General features: G+C 44.4%; 1 protein-coding gene across 5 annotated transcripts in view; it reads left to right on the top strand.

Moving 5' to 3' along the window:
• The window catches only part of BRME1 (break repair meiotic recombinase recruitment factor 1), a 63,356-nt gene that overhangs the window by 30,483 nt on the left and 14,121 nt on the right, over positions 1 to 18,752 (top strand). For 4 of the 5 annotated variants that reach the window (XM_073622765.1, XM_073622766.1, XM_073622767.1 and 1 more), the window contains exons 5-6: positions 4,241 to 4,318; positions 6,036 to 6,160. In XM_073622765.1, coding sequence (XP_073478866.1) covers positions 4,241 to 4,318; positions 6,036 to 6,160 — 203 coding nt within the window. The remainder of the gene's footprint in view (positions 1 to 4,240; positions 4,319 to 6,035; positions 6,161 to 18,752) is intronic. The other variant, XM_073622768.1, reaches the window with a different exon arrangement.

Genomic DNA, 18,752 nt, shown 5'->3' on the forward strand with positions numbered 1-18,752 from the left:
AGCGCTCTGAAGGAGCGGCACGAGTATGCCGTTGTTCTGTCAGATAAGGCGACCCGTTAAATCTTGTAACGGAAGTGACGTTGGTACACGCAGCCGCAGTAAGCCTACAGTCTGAAATCGCCAACTGGACATCTTTTTACACCCACCAAAGTCTTGCATTTCACACTTATTTAAAAAAAAAAAGAAATTTCACACTTTTTTTTACCAGTAAACTGATCTTATATCGTGAAATACAGTATTTAGAAGTCCGTGACACTGTTTTGATGTTGAATTTTAAAAGCAAGCGGTCTTCTGTCACATTAGCAAACGTGTGCGATCAGCAGGTTTGTCGCTGCTTTTAAAATTCAACATCAAAACACGGACTTCTAAATCCTGTATTTCACGAAATAAGATCAGTTTAGTGGTAAAAAGTAAGTGTGAAATTTCTTGTTAAAAAAAAAAATAAAAATAAGTGTGAAATGCAAGATTTTGGTGGGTGTAGAAAGATGTCCGCTTGGCGACTTCAGACTGTAGGCGGACGAGTGCGGGGGTGTACCAAGATGGCCGTGAAAGAACCTCACTTCCGTTTACGAAATCTAACGGGTCGCCTAATGTGATGGAACACCGTTCCTTTGATGCACATGCGCCGGTGACATCACCGGCTGCTGCTTGCTAGAATGTCTCCTGAACGGTGCATGTTTAGGAGACATTCATTTTATCTACAGGTAAGTTTTATTATATTATAAGCTTACCTGTAGGTAAAAATCAAGGGTTTACTAACACTTTAAAATATATTATGTGTCTTTACCGTAACTGTACCTTTTACAATATCAATATTCAAAGTTCCTCCCCAATCCTATGGGCAAAAGGAAAAAAAAAAATGTGTGAAAAATGCCTAAAAGTATACAGATTTTACCCAGAATCCTCAGTTACTGAACTTTTGTGCTGTGAAGTGGTTAAAAGACTTGAGTGATGGTTTTATTCATAAGGGAGTAAACACTGTCAGGTTTTATTAGGGACAGAGGAGGAGAGGAGTCACTAGGAGGGGAAGATTTATATAGAGCTCTGCTCATAAACAGTGCTGATCACAGAGACATGGCACAACACTGCCAGGAAACTATGTAAATGAATGGGAGATTTACAGCCGGACCAGGGTCAGGATCACTCCTCTGTTTACAGACATGCACAGAGCTATAGTGTGCTGAGTGCTCCCCTCCATTCCTGTACACAAGACACATTTCCTCTGCATGGAGAAGTGTATCAGTGGAGGGCTTCCTGCCCTGACTGTCTGCAGTTTCTAATGTTTTGATGTGCAATTAGGCCTCATGCACACTGGACGTTATAATAACGTTATAAAAACGCCAGTAGCTTTGCAGTGAGTTTTTAAAAATTTTTTAGCGTTAACGTTTTTAAGCGTTTTTTTTTTAAAACCACTAAAAGTGATTGTAAAGGATCATTTTTAATTTTTTTTAAATAACAAACATGTCATACTTACCTCCACTGTGCAGCTCGTTTTGCACAGAGTGGCCCCCGAACATCCTCTTCTGGGGTCCCCCGGCGGCTCTCGCAGCTCCTCCACGCATCAGATAACCCCCTAGGGGATAAGCGCTCTCCCGAGGGGGGTTACCTTGCGGGTGCGCTCCCGAGTCCAGCATTTGCATCCACAGACACGAATGCCGGACTCGGCCCGCCCCCCTCCCCGGCACCCGCATCATTGGATTTCATTGACAGCAGCGGAAGCCAATGGCTGCGCCTCTATCAATCTATCCAATCAAGAGCTGGGACCCCGTGGAGAGAGGGACAGCGCGTCCCCGCCGAAGAGATGAAGGGGCTCGGGTATAGAATGCATTAAAGTGAAAAAACATGAGGGTTTACAACCCCTTTAAGGACCGAGCCTCTTTCTGAGATTTGGTGTTTACAAGTTTTTTTTTACAGTTTTTTTTTTTTGTTAGAAAATTACTTAGAACCCCCAAACATTTTATATATATATATATTATAATAATAATAAATAATAATAAAATTGATATATATTTTCTAACACCCTAGAGAATAAAATGGCGGGCGTTGCAATACTTTCTGTCACACCATATTTGGGCAGCGGTCTTACAAGCGCACTTTTTCTGGAAAAAATACACTTTTTTAAATTAAAAAATAAGACAACAGTAAAGTTATTTCAATTTTTTTTTTTTTATATTGTGAAAGTTAATGATACGCCGAGTAAATTGATACCCAACATGTCATGCTTCAAAATTGCGCCCGATCGAGGAATGGCGACAAACTTTTACCCTTAAAAATCTCCATAGGCGACGTTTAAAAAATTCTACAGGTTGCATTCTACAGGTTGAGTTACAGAGGATGTCTAGGGCTAGAATGATTGCTTTCACTCTACCAATTGCGGCGATACCTCACATGTGTGTTTTGAACACCGTTTTCATATGCGGGCGCTACTCACATATGCGTTCGCTTCTGCATACGAGCTCGGCGGGACGGGGCGTGTTTAAATTTTTTTTTTTTCTTATTTATTTTACCTTTTTTATTTTTTTTTTTTTACTCTGTTCTTTTTTTTTTTTTTTTTTTAATGTCACTTATTCCTGTAAACATCCCTTTTAATAGAAAAAAAGCATGACAGGACCTCTTAAATATGAGATCTGGGGTCAAAAAGACCTCAGATCTCATATTTACACTAAAATGCAATAAAAAAAAAAATAATTTAATGTCATTTGAAAAAAAAAAAAAAGTCCCTTTAAGTGCTATGAGCAGAAGTGATGTTTTGACGTCGCTTCCGCCCTGCAATGTTATGCAGACGGGTGGGGGCCATCTTCCCCTCAGTCAGCTCCATACCACAGACCGAGAAGGATCCGATTGCCTCCGCCGCTACCGAAGACTTCGGTAAGCGGTGGAGAGCACCGGAGTGCGGCGGGAGAGGGGGGGTCCCTCTCCTGCCGCCGATAAAAGTCATCTTGCTGCGCAGAGACCACTTTTAACTAAAAGCGGACCGCCCGCTGAAGAAGAGGATACTGGGGTTATGGCAGCTAGCTGCTGCCATAACAACGATATTCCTCTTCAAATTAGCGACGTATAACGACGGCGGGCGGTCCGTAAGTGATTAAATCAATGGGATCAAAAACGTTAAAAACCCCAGTGATGTTAGAGCCTTTTACAGCTGAAAAACTCTTCTCAGAATGCACTCGTTTTGGGTTTTTTTTAAACAGGCTAAAAACGCCCCTGCCAAAAACTGCTGGTAACACACCTATGTGTGCATGGACACATAGGATAACATGCTGGGGAGTTTATTGACTGTAGAAAAAAACGTCTGACGCCAAAAAAAGCAGCTGTAAAAACGTCCAGTGTGCATGATGCTTTACAGTAAAACATGTACATGAAACATTTCTAAAGGCTGACCATGGATGCTTCATATTGGAAAAAAAAAAAACAGGTTCCCCCATCCACACATGTGAGCTGGATGGAGGAATCTTCCCCACTGTACCATTGTATTCTGACAGGGGGACCCCCCCACTGTCTGAATACCCTAATCAGTGCCTGCAGCCAGCTGATCGGAAAAACAAAAAACAAAACGTTTCCAACAGACCCATTTGATAGAAGACGATTGTTAGATCGACTTCAGACGAGCAGGAATGGTCATAAATGAATCAAATTTCGCCTGGTCCCTGGTGAACCGGTGTTCTGCCGAGAAAGTTCCTCTCGGCGGATAAGGACCCCCCTCTACTGCGCAGGCGCTGCACCTGCGCAGTAGACGCCAGCGGAAATAGCCGAAGGGGAATAGTTGGAAATCAGCTGTACACGGCGCCTGTAAGACGGCCCCTCGTGGGCTCGCTTCGCTCGCCACGCTTCGGGCACGGCCTCGCTTCACTCTGCACTTTTTTATTCTCCCTCTAGGTCCACTTGGATGGTGGGGCTTGAACCTGGACCCAGGGCGCAGGCGCCGTGTACAGCTGGTTGAAGATTTTCAGCTTCGGTTATCTTCGGCGGCTCCTAGTAGTTCGTACTACGCAAGCGCTGCGCCTGCGCAGTACGGTGGGGTCCTTATGCGCCGGGGGAACTTTCTCGGCAAGACACCGGCCAAATTTCAGTTCATCTATAGGCAGCTTTAGAATGTCCAATGTTCCTTGTTTTAAAGTATTTGAATTAGCATTAGTATGAGCATTGCTATTGGTCAGCAAAGCTGTGGCCAGTTCCTGATGAACCGAGTACTGACCGTAATATATATATTTTTTATTTCCTCTAAAATTTAAATTTTCAGGACAAGCTTTCAAGGACGTTCCCTTCTTCTCAGTCCAAGAAGTACTCAACTGCCAATGAACCGGCCGAAATACACTCGGTAAGTGGCCCTGTCAGCTGCCTCCTGCACGACATCCCTGGATCGAAAAATCAAAGTAGCTGGGTGGAAAACTGGTGTCCAAAACTTTGCCTGCATCATAGTAGGTGAGGTCGAAAAAAGACACAAGTCCATCAAGTCCAACCTATGTGTGTGATTATGTGTCAGTATTACATTGTATATCCCTGTATGTTGCGGTTGTTCAGGTGCTTATCTAATAGTTTCTTGAAGCTATCAATGCTCCCCGCTGATACCACCGTCTGTGGAAGGGAATTCCACATCCTTGCCGCTCTTACAGTAAAGAACCCTCTACCTAGTTTAAGGTTAAACCTCTTTTCTTTTAATTTTAATGAGTGGCCACAGAGACAGGCACTGTTTGCACACTTTGACAGCTGGAGGCCCAGGCTGTCAAAATATAACAGCCGCAGCGGAAGATTAGTCTACCCACGCTGTGTAGCATGGATGAAGAAATCTGTTATGAAATTTTTGTGTGTGTGGCCAGTATAAGGCTTTACGGTCATATTTAGTGATCAGTGGCTAGGTGATTAATTAAATGGTTCTAAAGCCTTAAGGTATTTTACATCAATGCATTCTAAAATCTTTGGTGCCAGAGGACCCCAGCCCAACCCCCCCCCCCCTTATACTTACCTGAGCCCATTCTCAATCCAGCAATGTGCATGAGAGCAGCGGCTCTCTCCCTCCTGACAGGACAGAGAGGCAGCAGCGGAAGATATTTGCTCCTGCTGCTGTCAAGCAAATCCTGTGATGAGACGGGGCAGCTCATGAGTGAGCCCGCACTAGTGCCCCCATAGAAAGTGGAGGAGCCAGAAGCACCAGCGGGGGACCCCAGAAGAAGGGGGATTCTCTCTGGGGAAGAGACGCTTGAGAGGGGATATGATTTCAATTTATAAATACCGTACTGGTGACCCCACAATAGGGATAAAACTTTTTCGCAGAAGGGAGTTTAACAAGACACGTGGCCACTCATTAAAATTAGAAGAAAAGAGGTTTAACCTTAAACTACGTAGAGGGTTCTTTACTGTAATGCCGCGTACACACGATCGGACATTCCGACAACAAAATCCTGGATTTATTTCGGACAGATGTTGGCTCAAACTTGTCTTGCATACACACGGTCACACAAATGTTGTCCGAAATTACGAACGTCAAGAACACAGTGACGTACAACACATACGACGAGCCATGAAAAATGAAGTTCAATAGCCAGTTCGGCTCTTCTGCTTGATTCTGAGCATGCGTGGAACTTTGTGCATCGGAATTGTGTACACACGATCGGAAAATTTGAGAACCAGCTCTCAAATTTTTGTTGTCGGAAATTCCGACAACAAATGTCCGATGGAGCCTACACACGGTCGGAATTTCCGACAACGAGCTCCCGTCGAACATCTGTTGACGGAAATTCCGACCGCGTGTACGGGGCATAAGAGCGGCAAGGATGTTGAATTCCCTTCCACAGGCTGTGGTCTCAGCGGGGAGCATCGATAGTTTCAAGAAACTATTAGATAAGCACCTGAACAACCGCAACATACAGGGATATACAATGTAATACTGACATATAATCACACACATAGGTTGGACTTTATGGACTTGTGTCTTTTTTCAACGTCACCTACTATGTAACTATGTGAAGTGATCTAGCAGCACTTAATTTTCTGATTTAAATTAAACTTTAATAAATATGTCTGTGCTCTTCTTACAGAATGTAGAGGACACCATTGCCATCACTCCAGTGACATCCACATCATCTGTCCAGCAGAAACCAACATACAAGGCCCAGCACACAAATCTTCTTACTAATGGTATATCAACTGTGACCTCAGGAAGGTGAGTACAATCAGCCCCTTCCAACTGGGTTCACTTCATAAAGAGCGGGGTCAACCTAGGTAGGAACCCAGACCCTGGTGGAAATCGGCTACAACCTTCCTGCACAATTGGCCAAACTTTGCACCTGCCTGTCACATCACAAGGCATGTCGAGTGTGATGGGGCCGGGAAGGGTGGAGGGGAACCCATTCTACCTTTCTTTGCTTCATACTGTATATAGAAAAGTGAAGGTGATTGGCTGTCACATCATCCTAATTACTCTGTTGTATATTGTGCTGTAACGCACAGTTCGCAGACAGGACTTCACCCTAAAATGCCTGGCGCTAGGATGCGATGTTGATGAATCTAGAAAACTTTTGATGACCATCATCAAGTCATTTTTAGACAATTTTAAGCACGTTGAACTATTTTTTTAACATGAGCTTTTAATCCAAAAAAAAACATCAAATGCAGCAAGACAAATCTCCATCAACAATTTAGTTGGCCAGTTTCAATAGAAACCGTCAACAGTAGATGCCTTGATCCTTTTATGTAGTGTCAACAATTTACACAACACAATATACATGCATACATACATATATATATATATATATATAACATGTAAAAACTTGGATTGCGAGCATAATTCGTTCCGGAAGCATGCTTGTAATCCAAAGCACTTGTATATCAAAGCTAATTTCCCCATAAGAAATAATGGAAACTCAGATGATTCGTTCCGCAACTATTTATTCATAAGTCCTTCAGTTTATAGTCCATATAAAAGGATTATAGCAATGTGACCAGGTTGTGTAACCATAAAATGTCCATCCACAAATGGAAGCCTCCACAAGGGGATTAGGAAGCAAAATCCAGCAGGAGCTCCAGAGTATAAAAGAGAAGAGAGGTGCCTCTAAGTGTAGCAATATGGTTACATTTAATGAAGGTACAACATTTAGCAACTCACATGGTTGATGATTAAAAGAGGCACATCTAAGTATGCAGGAATCCGGGGTAAAGCTGTCCACATAGACCGTCCTCCGCACCGCCGGCTCTCACCAATGTCAGTAGGCAATCGTGACCATGAAGACTACCCTGCGGTAGAGCGATCTAAAATTGAGACTTGAACCGTTCATTAAATGTAACCATATTGCTACACTTAAAAGCGCCTCTCTTCTCTTTTATACTCAGTTGTGATATGACGCTACTTGTATATCAAGACATCGCTTGTATATCAAGTCAAAATGTATTTAAAGATTTTGCTTGTCTTGCAAAACGCTCAAACCAAGGTTTTACTGTATATATATACACACACTGTACATTCACATCAGTCTCTACCCTTAAGGATCTTACAAACTATGGTCCCTCTCTCAGAGTACACAGAGCAAACCCACACAAGCAAAGGGAGAACATGCAAACTCAATGTAGATGGTTTCCAGACCAGGATTCAAGTAAGAGACTTCTCTGCTGCAAGGCAGAAAAGCTAACCACTAAGAAACTTGTTTTTCCACTGATGTCCACTAGAGGATGCTACTGCACTCTTATAGTTCTCAATGATGCATACCCATACCACATTACATGCACACTGAGCTGCCCATGTGTGCTAGTTACATCATCCCAGCCCGGCTAATAAAGAAGTCCAAACAAAAACTTTACAGTTGAACTCCAGGCATATATAAAAAAAAAACAACAACGTACTGTATGTATGTAACTTGTCAGAAAGTGTTACTAAACCCAGGACCCTGCATTCACTATATAGTCTCCCACAGTACACAGAACATAGAAATGCAATTATTTTAGTAAATATAAACTGCTAAATACCTTTTCTCATCAGCAGTATATAGCAGTCTTGTGACTTCAGTGTCTGGCCAAGCACTGGTTAAAGCTTGTAGGAGGAGTTTGCATTCTCCTCTGACTGTCCTATGAGGCTGCAGGACCCCTGACCCTCTGTCTGGACAGTGCTGATTGGCCCTGTGCCGATCACATGCAACCGCCTAAGCAAAAAAAAAATCTCTCTAGTAATATACACCAAACTGAGCATGTGCGGAGTGCCCCCAAGGCTCCGGTCTATCAGCCGATGGATTGGGGACTGTGGAAGAATTGGAGGCTCAGAGAAGACAGGATCAAACAGCCTTTTTACACAATGCAGAGGATTAATCCCTTAAAGTGGTTGTAAAGCCTTAAGGTTTTCACCTTAATGCATTCTATGCATTAAAGGAGAAGTCCAATCTGAGCTCGTTTGGCTGGGCTTCTCCTATGGGTCACAGGAGTGCAATTCGTTTTGCACTCCCGTGACCCTTTTTCAGGTCTGAAGTCCACTCTCTGCTGACGTCACTGGAATCAGTCCAGGTACCGCGTCATCCCGACAATAAAGTCAGGATCCTCCAGGTGCCTGGACCGATGCCTGTCTCAGTGAGCCGTTGAGAGCCTGAGACGGCCACTGCCCGCCCCTCCACAGCTCAGTGCTCCAGTGAGTGTGGAGGAGCAGAGAGGAGAGCTGCTGATTGACAGTCAGTAGCTCTCCGCTCGGGGATCTGTGAGAACCGAGCCATCGGCGATGTTCAACGGCTCGGTTCTCAGTGCAGAGGCGGCGGGGGACAGATGCAGCATCCAACTGGGTAAGTATAAAAGGGAGAAAAAAATACCATAATTCTCTTTTAAAGTGAAAAACCTTCTGTGCTGCAGCTCGACCCCAGGACCCCCCGTTTTTCTTACCTGAGACCGATCCAGCGATGTGCACGAGCGCAACAGCTCTAGTTGCTGTCGCTCTTCTCATTGACAGATTGATAGCAAAATGTAAAAAAATTAATTACTGTGCTATCCTAGTGTCACTCAAAGAGTGATAACTAATGTGAAAGAACTGCTGCAACTTAATGTGAGACACACACAATCAACAAAATGAAAAATAAAAGTTGCGCTGTATAAATGATGTGAACTAAAGTGACATATAAATATTAACAGTGCATCAGACACAAAAAGGATTATGAATTCCCTATGTGACCCAATGTTGTATCAATAATAAAAACACAACACTAATGAGGCGTGCATAAAACAAAACAATGAAGGCTACAAGAACTCTCTAAGTGTCCAATTAACTCCGATGAATTACTGAGAAAGTATTCCACAAAATATATAGTTCAAAGTGACAGTTCAAACGATGGTTCCTCAACCCTCCATTCCATAGTGACATGAAACCACGACACCCAAGAAGATGTGACAGGGTATGATAGGAAAGATCCTCCACCAACATGGGCGTCCACAGGTAGAGGCAAGGGGGGTCAAGTGCCTCCCCCCCTGGAATCAGGGATCGAATCTTAAATTCAGCACAGTTGCATCACTATCGGGGTGCAGGCAGCCCGCACCCAGGTGCCACCCGCCGGTGGGGTGACACCATCAAGGTGCTGTCAAGCCCCCAATCAGTGTAGTGTGACTTCGGCTCTTTTCCCTGCTCAGTCCAGCAGAGAACTCAACAGCGTTGTGACAGGAGAAAGGCGAGCTGCGGGCTGTCAGAGGTTTCCCCCGCTCGCCCCCCCCCCCCTTCTCCTGTCAGGGAGAAGAGATAGCGGCTCTCACCAGGTTCCCCGCCCAGCTTCCTGCCCGCTCCATTCCTTCCCTATTGGCCATAACTGAGGGCCAATCAAAGGAGACTAGGAGCGCATCATGGGACATGTAGTCCCAAAGATTGGTGGCCCCATTTTCCACAGGGAGGAGGCTACAGCTCGATCAAGAGAGATCGAGAGACTGCAGCCTTGAAAAAAGCTAAGGGAGAGAGTGCTACAGGACAAGGAACGAGGAGTGTGCTGGGCGGAAGCCAGAGAGCCACGCTGCCCAGCGCCACCAGAGAGCCAAGCTGCCCAGCACTACCAGAGAGAGAAAGACTGAGCCATTACCAGGGTACAGACATGCTACACTACTGACCAGAGTCTCCCCCGGAGAACCCAGAGTGAGTGATCGTCCATCCGGAGGGATCACTGCTGTAGTTTCGCTGGGTCTGGTGAGAGGGCCTGTTGGCCATTATCCATTACTTATCCTGGGGACTGTACTACGTCTGCAGTCTCTGATCATGATAATGTGATAATGACATTGTCGAAAAGGGGCGGTGCATGGGTGACCCTAAAATTATGCCCCCCTTGAAAAAAGTTCTGCGGACGCCCATGTCCACCAATGATAATACTGCCGCTTACCAGCTTGCTAGATCTCTTGTTAAGGAGATCACATATGCCTGTGGCTTATTCCCCAGCCCCGGGTCTCTGTGCTTGGATAGCAAGATGTTCTCAAACACTCCACTCAGGAAATCCTCAGTATGAATGGTGTTCGCTCATTCCCCATGTAAGGATAGAAAGGCTTCCATAGTGTAATTCTTTCAAAACCATTTATTACTTAAAAACAACAATATTGCACTTACAATTTTGCCGTGGGTATAAAAGCGCCTCAAATAATACTCGAGCCGGCCGGCTCTCCATCGCTGCCCGTTGCTTCTGGGACAAGCGTGGTTCGCGGGAGCGTCAGCACGCTGCTCCTCCCTACACTGTTTCGTCACAGATTACGTCTTCCAGGGGCACGGGCACTGACTCACCGCCATATATACACAACAAATAAGAAAGGAATCACCCAGCTCTAAGCTCCTGGTGTCCCTCTATAAAATCCGCCATTGGCTCCTGCTGCTGTCAATCAAAAGCTGTGACATGGGAGCGGGGGGCGGGGCCGAGTCCTGCTGCCTGTGTCAATGGATGCAGCAGTGGGACTCGGGAGCTTTCCCTGGGGGCACTCGATGAAGAGGAGGGGCTTAGAGCGGCAGCAGGGGACCCCAGAAGAAGAGGATCGGGACTACTCTGTGCAAAACGATTGCACAGAACAGGTAAGCATAGGCATGTTTGTTATTTATATTTTTAAAAAAGTGAGGCTTTACAAATACTTTAAGTTCCACAGTGAGTATAACAAGCATGCTTTACTGCATATACAGACTGATTTTACTGTTGTGGGTTTAGTAACACTTTAAGCCTGGTACACACTGCTAGTTTTTTTTTCCTTCAACCCAGCAGGCTGAACAAAAAAAAACAAAAAAAAAAACTGACATCATAGTACGAGCGATGTGGCGATCTCCCCCGCTGTGCCTTTGCATTCTGACAGGGAAACCCCCCCCCCCGCCAGAACAGACTGATCAGCGCTCGCAGCCATTGTCTGCAAGCATTGATTGGATGCTGGTTTCCCAGCATGCCCATTCAAAAAAAGACAGTCATAAGACAGGCTTCTGTCAGGCAGACAGCTGCACACACTGACCGAATGTCAGCCGGTTCCTGCTGAACCAGACAATTTGCAGCCCATGTGTACCTAGCATTAGTATCAGCTTCCTGCAATCCCCTGTAGGAGACAGAAGAATGAGCAGACAGGAAGAGCAGTACTAAGAGCCAATCAAATGTAGTGCATGCAAATGGGCTGACAGTGAACTTTCTGACAGGAGGAGAGAGAAGAGTGAGCAGATTGGAAGAGGGAAGGGCAGTACTAGGATCCAGTCAGGAATGCTGCATGCAGATGTGTTGACAAGGGACAATGCTGACAGGAGGAGAGAGAAGAGTGAGCAGAGGGGGAACACTTGCTGCACCTTCACTCTTCAGTCATACACTGGGGTATAAGAGGTGATTTAGCTCTATTGCTTAAAGGGTTAGTTCACCTTTTCAGAAAGAATGAAAAGGTAAGCTAATGCCGCGTACACACGGGCGGACTTTTCGACGGACTAGGTCCGGCGGACTTTTCACCGGACTTTCCAACGGACTTTCGGATGAACGGACTTGCCTACACACGATCAACCAAAGTCTGACGGATTCGTACGTGATGACCTACGACCGGACTAAAACAAGGAAGTTCATAGCCAGTAGCCAATAGTTGCCCTAGCGTCGGTTTTTGTCCGTCGGACTAGCATACAGACGAGCGGACTTTTCGACCAGACTCGAGTCCGTCAGAAAGATTTGAAACATGTTTTATTTCCAGGTCCGTCTGACTTTTGGGGAAAAAAAAGTCCTCTGGAGCCCACACACGGTCGAATTGTCCGACGGAGTCCGGTCCGCCGGACCAACTCTGCCGGAAAGTCCGCTCGTGTGTACGCGGCATAACACTATATACTCCCCCGGTCACCGCTGTACTTTCCTCCTTTTTGTTATTCGCTCTTAGTGCCCACGCAGCCAGTGCAGTGGTCGTATTTATAGTCCCTGCTCTTCTCCCCCCTTCTCTCTGCTGTGCTCCCAGGACGGATCAGAACAATTCTGATTGGTCAGCTCTGGTACAGAGCATCGCTCTTGTCCATCCCGGAAGTAGGGAAGAGGGGAGATGAGTGGGGATTTTAAATAGGATCATTGCACTGGCTGCGTGGGCACTGACAGCTTATAACCCACAGAGGCCAGTACAGTAGGGACCAGGGAGGTGGGGAGGGTGTACGGTGTTAGTTTCCCTTTTTGTTTGATTTATAAAAGGTGAACTTAAGCTGACCATAGTTGGTCAGATGCCTAATCAAAAAACAAACAAATGGATTCCCCTATCCACACAGCTGAGGTGGATGGATGAATCCTCCCCACTGCACTACAGTGGGTACTCCTCCACTGTCAGAATACACTTATCAGCTGATTGGGTACAGTGGTGATCGAGCAAGAATTTTCCAACTTTCCTGCTTGAGAGAAGCTGATCATTAGATCAACCTCTCTCTAGTGGGAATGGCTGTAGATAGATCAAAATTTAGCTGGTCCCTCCTGAACCAGCAAAATCTTTATCTTTACCCCTTAAGGCTGGATTCACACGTATGCATTTTTAGTGCTTTTTGCATTTTGCAGATTTGCACTACAGTCCATTTAACCACTTCAATACCGGGCACTTATACACCTTCCTGCCCAGACCAATTTTCAGCTTTCAGCGCTGTCGCACTTTGAATGACAATTGCGCGGTCATGCTACACTGTACTCAAACTAAATTTTTATCATTTTGTTCCCACAAATGGAGATTTCTTTTGGTGCTATTTGATCACCTCTGGGGTTTTTATTTTCTGCTAAACAAATAAAAAAAGACTGAGAATTTTTGTTTCCGTTACAAAACTTTGCAAATAAGTATGTTTTCTCCTACACTGATGGGCACTGATGGGGCTGCACTGACAGGCACTGATAAGGCGGCGCTGATGGGCACTGATAAGGCGGCACTGATATGCAGCACTGATGGGCACTTAAAGGCGGCACTGATGGGCACTTAAAGGCGGCACTGATGGACACTGATAGGTGGCACTGATGTACACTAATGGATGGTACTGATGGGCATCCCTGATTGGCAGGCATTATAGTTTGGCACTGATTGGCATCCATTGTGGGCACTGATTGGCATCCCTGGTGGCCATGGGTGGCATACCTGGTGGTGACTAGCAGTGGGCATCCCTGGTGGTCCTGGTGGTGTCCCTGGTGGTCCAGTGTGGGCATCCTCAGGGGGGCCTGCGCTGATAATCAATCAGCACAGACCCCCTCTGTCAGAGGAGCAGCCGATCGGATGTCCCCCTGTCAGACGTGAGTGAGGAAAAGCCGATCAACGGCTCTTCCTGTTTACACTGTGATCAGCCGTGATTGGACACGGCTGATCACGTGGTAAAGAGTCTCCGTCAGAGACTCTTTACCTAGATTGGAGTTACGGTGTGTCAGACTGACTCACCGCAACAACGATCGCCATGATGCGCGCCCCTCATATGACCCGGTCAGGATAACACAACCACTTTGCCGATGTCATTTTGCTATATGGCGGGCAGCAAGTGGTTAACATTGTTTCCTATGGAATACGTTCTGTAGTACAAATCTGCAAAATGCAAAAAGCACCAAAAATGCCATAGGTGTGAATCAGGCCTTACTGCTACACAGAAAAAGTCTTGACTGTGCTAGCTGGCAGAGCTGTGTAAGGCCCGATTCACACTTGTGCAGGTTGCAGTTTGCATACTGCAGGTGCATTTTGCGTTTTTTCAATACACATCTTTAAACCATTGAAGTCTATGGAACCAAAAAACAGAAAAAAGTCCCTGGTCCTTTCCATAAAATGCACAGATGTGAACTACATCCATAGGAAACCATGTTAAATGGACTGTAGTGTGTTTCTGCAAAACTGAAAATGCACTAAAAAAAACCATAGGTGAGAACCACGCCTAAAACTCAGGATTGGATTGAAAGAAATACAAATCCTTTGGCAGATAAAACAGCTCCAATACATTTTTTGCGATAGGGCACTGCGTTACTTTTACTGACAATTGCACGGTCGCGTGACACTGTACCCAAATAAAATTGATTTAACCACTAGCTGACCAGCGCACAACGATGTACGTGGGCACAATTGCATGGCTGGGCAAATGGGCGTACAGTTACGTCCCCTTTAAATCACGGCATTGTGGGCACGTGCCGCCACATACTCCGTGTCCGCGGACTCGATGTCCGCCGGGGGCCGATTGTGTCACGGAGCGGAAGAACCCGGAGATGCCTTTGTAAACAAGGCATTTCCCCGTTCTGCCTAGTGACATGACAGATCTACTGCTCCCTGTCATCGGTGAGCAGTGATTGCTGTCATGTGAGTAGTAGCCCACCCCCCCCCACAGTTAGAATCACTCCCTAGGACACACTTAACCCCTTGATCGCCCCCTAGTGTTTAACACCTTCCCTGCCAGTGTCATTTACACAGTAATCAGTGCATATTTATAGCACTGATCGCTGTATAAATGACAATGGTCCCAAAATGGTGTCAAAAGTGTCCGCCATAATGTCGCAGTCATGATAAAAATTGCAGATCGCCGCCATTACTAATTAAAAAAAAATAATAATAAAAATGCCATAAATCTATCCCCTATTTTGTAGACGCTATGACTTTTGCGCAAACTAATCAATATCGGCTTATTGAGATTTTTTTTTTTTTTTTTTACCAAAAATATGTAGAATACGTATCGGCCTAAAAGAAATTTGTTTTTTTAGATATTTTTGGGGGATATTTATTATAGCAAAAAGTTAAAAAATATTGCTTTTTTTTTCAAAATTGTCACTATTTTTGTTTATAGTGCAAAAAATAAAAATTGCAGAGGTAATCAAATACCACCAAAAGAAAGGTCTATTTGTGGGGGAAAAAGGACGTCAATTTTGTTTGGGTACAACGTCACACGACCGCGCAATTGTCAGTTAAAGTGACGCAGTGCCGAATCGCAAAAAGTGCTCTGGTCAGGAAGGGGGGTAAATCCTTACGGGGCTGAAGTGGTTAAAGAAAGAAACCACCGCAGAGAAACTACGTCTCCAATGTGTGTTGCCACCATCCCTTAATTTAATGTATAGAACGAAAACTACCCCCCCCCGGTACTATGGGACTTTAAGGGCAAACTATGGTAAACATTTTGTATTAAAACATGAAAAATGTTTTCATTTAAAGTATTAAAAACATATTGGTGCAAACATCACCATTGAAATACATGATACAGATTATAATACCAAACTCATAAAGAGCTAGTGAAAGGCATAGAGGTTGCTTCTCATGCAGCCCAACTCGTTTCGGGAGTCTCAAAATATATCTTCGTCAGGGGCATAGAGAAGACCATAAATGTGAAGATGCTCTAAAACAGGGCAGGACACACAGTTTAAGGACATATTCAGGGCATAAAATACGCCTACATGTGCATCGCGACAACCGTGAAATCACATACATACCGATACTGCATCATATCAAAAATAAAGAATTCCTTGAAAGAAAGACAGGATGAAGCTGAATAGAATGGAGGGAACCCCTGAGGCCCGAGATGTCCCACACAAACATCCCGAAAAATGGTTGCAGCCACCCCAAAGAACGAAAGATAAAGGCTTTACAGATGTACCAGTAGATTAACAAAAGAGGATCTTGAAGATGGGTATGCATATGAGTAAAGTGGTTCAACCTAAATGGAGAATGAATACATAAGAGCACTTCCACACTGAGGCACTTTACAGGCGCTACAGTGCTAAAAATAGCGCCTGTAAAGAGCCTCTCCTGTGTCTCCAGTGTGAAAGCCCTCGGGCTTTCACACTGGAGCGGTGCGCTTGCAGGACGGTAAAAAAAAGTCCTGCAAGCTGCATCTTTGCAGCTCTATAGGAGAGATGTATACACTGCTCCTAAAGCGCCCCTTCCCATTGAAAACAATGGGGCAGCGCTGCAAACCCGCCGGCAAATCGGCGCTTTGCCGGCAGTTTTAACCCTTTTTCGGCCGCTAGCGTGGATTAAAACCGCCCCACTAGTGGCCGAATAGCGCCGCTAAAACGACAGTAAAGAGGTGCTAAATATAGTGCCGCTTTACCGCCGATGCCCTAGTCTGAAAGTAGCCTAAGGGTAGACCATGAAAACAGTCTGGGGGGGTTAGAAAAACACCATAGTAAAGAATGACAGTCTCTGACATTGTAAAATAAAAAGTGATCTCTGTAATGCCATATATAAAAGCTTTTTGTAGGACAAGTAATTTGTCAGAACCACCCAGATATGTTCCTCTGTGGGCATGTTTCACATGCAATATACATGTCCACAAGATTGATTATTTATGATAGCTTTATTACAACGCGTGTTTTCTCTGTTAGGCTAGGTTTCCACTAGTGCGACTTTTCATGCGATTTGGGACTGAAAAGTTGCATGACAAGTCGTACCCCATGATTTCCAATGAGTACCGTTCATATCTGTGCGACTGCAGGTCGCAGCGACTTCAAAGTAGTCCCTGCACTACTTTGGTCCCACTTTGATGCGACTTCAGGTCCAAAGACATCAAGAATACACAGGCATTGCTTCAAGTCGCGGCAAAAAATCGCGGCAAAATCACACGACTTTGGGGACGCAATAGTGGAAACATAGCCTTAACCTTCAATATATATGGGTGGGTAAAAAATACCTGCATAAAATTATAGCTTTATTATGATTTTTTGCTACTTCCTTGCTTATCCTGAAGATATCTGGGCTGCTACCCTTTTTCCGGATCTTTGTGTGGGACATCTCAGCGGTTCCCCATTCATTTGGTCGGCACACCAACAGGAAACCCTTCATTCTATTCACCTTCATCCTGTATTTCTTTCAAGGAATTCTTCATTTTTGATATGATGCAGTATCGGTATGTATGTGATATTACGGTTGTCGCGATGCACATGTAAGCGTTATTTTATGACCCAATTATGTCCTTAATCTGTGTGTTCTGTTCTGTTTTAGGCTCCATTCACACTAGCGCGTTTTTTGATGCATTTTGCATTTTGCAGAAATGCATGGGAATTTTTTTAACATGGGTTCCTATGGAACATGTTCACATCAATGCCTTTTTGTATCTCTGCATTTTTGGAAAGGGTCAGGGACTTTTTTTCATGCAAAATGCAGCGTTTTGCATGTAATGGAATTCAATGGACAAGCATCAAAAACGCAAGTGCACCATTTTTGCAGCGTTTTTACAGCGTTTTTGATGCGTTTTTGCCGTTTTTTTTATGTAAAAAAAAACGCAAAACGCCGCAAAAACGCTGTAAAAACGCTGCTCAAAAACGTGGCAAGCATGACAAAGGCCTAAGGCTCGATCCACACCTATGCATGTTGCTTTTGAGCGTTTTTGGAGTTTTTTTGAATCTAAGGCTCCATTCACACTAGCGCGTTTTTTGATGCATTTTGCATTTTGCAGAAATGCACGGGAATTTTTTAACATGGGTTCCTATGGAACATGTTCACATCAATGCCTTTTTGTTTCTCTGCATTTTTGGAAAGGGTCAGGGACTTTTTTTCATGCAAAATGCAGCGTTTTGCATGTAATAGAATTCAATGGACAAGCATCAAAAACGCAAGTGCACCGTTTTTGCAGCGTTTTTGATGCGTTTTTGATGCGTTTTTGCCGTTTTTTTTTTTTTTTTTTTAATTTCTTTTTATTTATTTTTTTAGACTGTAAAAAAAAAAAAAAAAAACGCAAAACGCAAATCGCGGCAAAAACGCTGCAAAAACGCTGCTCAAAAACGTGGCAAGCATGAAAAAAAAACCTCCAAAAACGGCCAAAAGCAACATGCATAGGTGTGAATCGAGCCTAAGGCTCGATTCACACCTATGCATGTTGCTTTTGAGCGTGTTTGGAGTTTTTTTTGTCATGCTTGCCACGTTTTTGAGCAGCGTTTTTGTGGCGTTTTTGCCGCGTTTTGCGTTTTTTTTTTTTTTTTTTTTTTTACAGTTTAAAAAAAAAAAATGAAAAAAAAAAAAAAACGGCAAAAACGCATCAAAAACGCTGTAAAAACGCTGCAAAAACGGTGCACATGCGTTTTTGATGCTGGTCCATTGAATTGTATTACATGCAAAACGCTGCATTTTGCATGAAAAAAAGTCCCTGACCCTTTCCAAAAATGCAGAGGTACAAAAAGGCATTGATGTGAACATGTTCCATAGGAACCCATGTTAAAAAATTCCCATGCATTTCTGCAAAATGCATCAAAAAACGCGCTAGTGTGAATGGAGCCTTAGAGCATCTTCAAATTTATGGTCTTCTCTTTGCCTCTGAAGAAGGGATTTATTTTGAGGCTCCCGAAACGAGTTGGGCTGCATGAGAAGCAACCTCTATGCCTTTCACTAGCTCTGTATGAGCTTGGTATTATTATCTGTAT

Source organism: Aquarana catesbeiana, linkage group LG03, assembly GCF_042186555.1.
Source record: "Aquarana catesbeiana isolate 2022-GZ linkage group LG03, ASM4218655v1, whole genome shotgun sequence".
Taxonomy (NCBI): Eukaryota; Metazoa; Chordata; class Amphibia; order Anura; family Ranidae; genus Aquarana; species Aquarana catesbeiana.